This window comes from Octodon degus, unplaced genomic scaffold (genome assembly GCF_000260255.1).
Source record: "Octodon degus isolate 3935 unplaced genomic scaffold, OctDeg1.0 scaffold00272, whole genome shotgun sequence".
In the NCBI taxonomy this organism is placed as follows: Eukaryota; Metazoa; Chordata; class Mammalia; order Rodentia; family Octodontidae; genus Octodon; species Octodon degus.
The window spans coordinates 1,379,051-1,383,859 of NW_004524848.1; the positions used below are offsets into that span (position 1 = coordinate 1,379,051).

The 4,809-nt window shown below is 40.4% G+C and overlaps 1 protein-coding gene across 1 annotated transcript in view; it reads right to left on the bottom strand.

The window, feature by feature from the left end:
• LOC101571594 (E3 ISG15--protein ligase HERC5-like) overlaps positions 1-4,809 on the bottom strand; it is a 68,554-nt gene that overhangs the window by 48,589 nt on the left and 15,156 nt on the right. Inside the window, exon 8 of the mRNA XM_023706839.1 lies at positions 415-560. Coding sequence (XP_023562607.1) covers positions 415-560 — 146 coding nt within the window. The remainder of the gene's footprint in view (positions 1-414; positions 561-4,809) is intronic.

Below are 4,809 nucleotides of genomic sequence, written 5' to 3' on the forward strand. Positions count from 1 at the left end.
ACTTGAAAAGGTAGATTAATCTTTTAAGTTATACAGTTTAAAATAAGAAAGTAGGTACTGGCCAGATAGTTCAGCAGATTAAAGCACCTGCTTAGGCAGACACAGGGACCAGAGGTTCAATACCCTGCATGCAATGCTGGCCCCACCATTGGGGCAAGCTGAGAAGGCAACTGAGACTGGGTGTGGTGGTGTGAGCCTGTAATCCCAGCACTTGGGAGGATGAAACCAGAAGTCTGAACTGTGTAGTAAGACCCTGTACTAAATATATAAAATAAATAAATAAAAATAAGAAACCATTATTCAGAGAAATTCTCTTCATGCTCACACATGTCTGTCTTGCGGAATTATACACTTAAAAAAATCATTTTCTCTAACAACATATTATAACAAACCCCATGGTCCTAAAGAATTTACCAAACTGGAGCTCTTCATTTGATGGTGATTTCATGGGCATTGGTATCAGCTGATTATGTTTTCCACCATGTCCTAACTGTCCTTCTTCTCCAAATCCAAAGGAAAAGACCTTACCCAAATCAGAGACATAGGCGAGTGTGTGCCACCTATTAAATAAAAGCATGTACTACTGTTAATGCTTAGTTATTGCCAGTTAAGAGTATTTAGCAATAGTATAAAAATGCCCAAATAAGGTTACTCAAAAATAATTTTTCAGGGAGAAACCCCACCGGGAGACCAAGGAATCAGTATGTGACTTTGAAGACTGCAAATCTCATTTATTTATTTATTTATTTATTTATTTATTTATTCATTTTTTAGTACCAGGGATCAAACTTAGGACCGTGAGCCTGCCAGGTAGGCGCTTATGCTGCTGAGCTATCTCCTCAGCCCACAAATCTTACTCCTACTCAAAACCATGCTAATATACACTGGTAAATGGTGTTCCTTGTTGTGGGGACATCTCACCTCAGTTGTGTTTTAATTATACTTTTTATTTATTTATTTATTTATTTATTTAGTGTGTGGCCAGCTCAGCCCACCAGGGGGCGGGCGGGCTGGCATGTGGTGCTGGGGGGATTGAACCGAGGTCCCTGTGCTTTGATTGGCTTAGCTTGTTCTAAGTAGGTGCTTTAGACCACTGAACCATCTCACCAGCCCCTACACTTTTCTTGTTGCTGAGACAAAATACCCAAAGTTAAAGGTAGAAAGGTTTAGTTAGCTCACAGTTTGTAGAGGTTTCAATATATAATCAGTTGGCTCCAAGGCAGAGTGGCACATGGCAGAGAGGTAACCATTCATGGAGGTGGGAGACAGCAAAAGCAACGAGAGCAAAGCAAACCTTTCTGCCCCTTATATTGTACCCAGTCTACCGGGATAATGGCAGTGCCAATCCAATCAGTGAAATGATAAAGCAATCACCCAATCTTAATCCTAGCATTGTACTATGAATCAATCACACAGTCTAGATCCAGCTACCTCTGAAAAAAACTCTATGACCCCATATGGTTTTCAGGGGATGTCTAGACACAAACTGTAACTTGCTACACCTATGTCAAGTTGCAGCTTGAGAGGCTCTATGTCCTAGAAGCCATCTCTCAGTCCCCACCTTCCCTAATAGTAAAAGAAGGAATTATCTGATATTCTCTGAGTTCCCATTCTATTGCCCAAAAATCTTCACAAAAGGATTTTTCTTATTGACCTGTGCATCAGTTCCTTAATATATTGAGGAACTTGGTCTTGCTCAAAGAGGTCTGGCTACCTTATGCCAAATTTATAAAGTAACCTATAGTCTTATGGTTTCTCAAATGATAGAGGGGTGTCTTTGGTGGAGCCAGGGGACTACATCTGACAGGTGGCTCATGATAGTATCTTTTGGTCTTTGATAAAAGGGAAAAGCTGAGACTGAGTTCAATGTGACAATGATTCAGTCAATCTCTAAGCAACAAACCCTGGATAAAAACTCTGGACAAGGTAATCAGATTAGAAGAATTAATACCTTTCAAAAGCTATAAGGGGGACACAACAACCAGAATCTCAGCATTTGGGCTGTTTCTAGTCTCCTTCATCTCCCTTCCACTGACTTTTACCAATGGTATATTTTCCTTGTAATAAACCTGACTGTGAGTAGCCAGTTTCCAGGAAGTTCATTGAGTCTTTCAGTGAATACTCCTGTCTTAGCATTTAAGTTATCTCTACTTGGCTGCTTTTCTTGGAAAGCATGACACTCAAAGGAACTTTCTGGGAAATCTAATGTGGTTTGAACACTTTCTTGGTTAAGAAGACATCTCTTTGGTTAACAGAATCTTACTCCCATAGACTTGCCTACCATATTATCCACTTAAGGAAGTATGTTTGTTGATTATAAAGAATGTTCTTTTTTTTTTTTTTTTTAAGTAGGAAGGACTTTATGAAGCTCATAGATGAAGCCAAAGTCAGAGTTTGAATTTCAACTGAGTAAGGAAAAACTCAAAAGAACAAAAATGTCTAAGATGAAACAGTGCATTGCTCAACACTACCAAGTTCCATAATTCAAGTGTAAGGAGGTAGACTGACAACTTGGCATATTAATACACACATGTAATCCAGCTCTCTGGAAAGCTGAGGCAGGAGGATTGCAATTTAGCAATTGCCAATCTGGCAATTTAGCAACAATCTGTCTCAAAAAAATCCTCCCAAATTGAAAAGGCCTGAGGTTGTATCTCAGAGCAAAAGCCCTGTGTTCAACCCCAATTCCACAAAAAAAAAGTAAAAATTGGACTGCTGAATTGATAAAGAACAACAAAAAAGTAGTCTGAGGAATTTTTTGCCTTTATATATCAAACATGAACTATGAAAATCAAAATTGTCACAAATTTCATTTAAACACCATTGAAATTTACACCTTATTGTGAAGAGAGCAGTTTCAAAGTTTAATTGTTGTATCACTTAACTTAGACCTTACTACTAAAAACCTTTATCTTGAGAGTCAGACTCCTAGGCCCCATCTCCACCTCAGTCAGATGCTTAGTAGTCACGTCTGTACTGAATGAACGTTCTAAAACTCCAGAACTTAAATCTTTGCCTTAGTGTTAGGAGTAATGGGAGCCAAACAGAAGGGCAAACAATGAGACTAATCTTACCAAATAGCCATTATTACCATGCTCCAAGCTTCAACCCTAGCACTCCTGTGGCCAATGGCCAAAACAGGAAAACAGAAATTATTACATTAATTCACTAGCAAGAAATACATGCTGATTGTATTTATAGTATCTGTGTGTATGTATGTGTGTTTTGGTATTTTGAGACAGGTCTTATTATGTAGCTCAGGCTGCCCTTGAACTCATGGTGTTCCTCTGCCTCTGTCTCCTGAGTGTGAAGTTTACAGATGTGGGGCCACAATGTCCAGTTTACACTGCTTTCAATAAAAGTCAAGGAATGATCTATTTTAAAATGTAAGCCATTGGTTGCCTCTAATTTTTTAATATGACAAAGTGAGAAGTTTATACTCTGTGAAATATAGACCTTTATAAAATTAAAAACATTTAGGTAACTAAAAAGATTATTGGTTCTTGTGCTAGCTTCAGCAGCACATATACTAAAAAAAAAAGGATTATTGGTTCCAAAGAGTTATGAAATAGTGATTACATTAATAAATAATGCATGTGATTCATATTTTTTCCAAATAAATACATAATGACTTTTCACCTAAATGATAAAAGTGCACCTGACTCTGGACTATGAGATCTAGGCAAGCCTGGGATACATAATAAATTTAAGACCAGCCTTGAATACAGTGAGACCTTGTCTCAACAAAACAAAGAAAGTGCACCTGAGTAGTTACCAAAGTATTCCACCAAGTGGGGCAACAGAAAGAGTACTCTTACTTGGTCATTTACAAAAATTAGGCTTAGGGATTCTCTTGTTGTGTTTGCCATCTTCTGTGGCCATGAACTGTTGCCCCTCTGCTATGTGTCATCTTCCTTGGAGCAAGCTGATTAGGGACTGAAACCTCTATATGAGCTAGAATAGACCCAGAGCGCAGGCCCAGCGTGAGACCACCCAGTCCTGCAGACCCTGAATAGACCCAGAGCACAGGCCCAGCGTGGAACCCTTCAGCAGAACTCCCTGAAAAGAGGCTAGAGGCAAGACCCACCCAGCTGATTCAGGAGCAGAACATCTTGCCAGAGTGACACAAAGGGTTCAACTCCAACAGCTGCAGCAGGAAGAAGTGGAGCATATCAGCCAGATCCAAGCAACACCTGAAGGAAGCTGAACTTCGTAGATCCAGACCTGGTGCTAAGGTAATAATTCTATCTAAGCTCTACACCAAAGGTCAGAAGACAGTGTTATACAAAATGATAAAGAGAAGGAAAAAAATGCAGTCTCAGACCCCGAGTCCACCCAGTACAACTGCAGAAGACACTAACACTGAGGAAACTGGAAATCACACACCAGATATCTCTGAAATAATAGCGTTGGAAGTAAAGAAACAACTGCAGAAAGGTATAGAAGAAATCAGATCAGAAATAATTTCTGAACTAAAAAATGTAGTGACAACTATAATCAAAGAAGTACTAAGTGCTTCAAAAGAATACACTGATAAAAAAAATAGAGCAGGAGTGTGTGGAGAGCTTCCTGCTACCCTGCGCCGGCGGGACCAGTCCCAGCCCAGGCGCAGGGTGGGCCAGACCCTCTCCCGCCCCCTCAGGCTGCCCCCCACCACTCCACGTTACCTGCCCCACTCCTCCCGCTAAGGAGGAATTTCTGCCGAGTTCCGAGAACCCCCAGACCCAATCCTAGCCCAGGTCTGCAGCGGGAAGGAGCTGAGCACAGCAGCCAGACCTAAGCCAGATGCAGCTGGATAACTCCAAACTC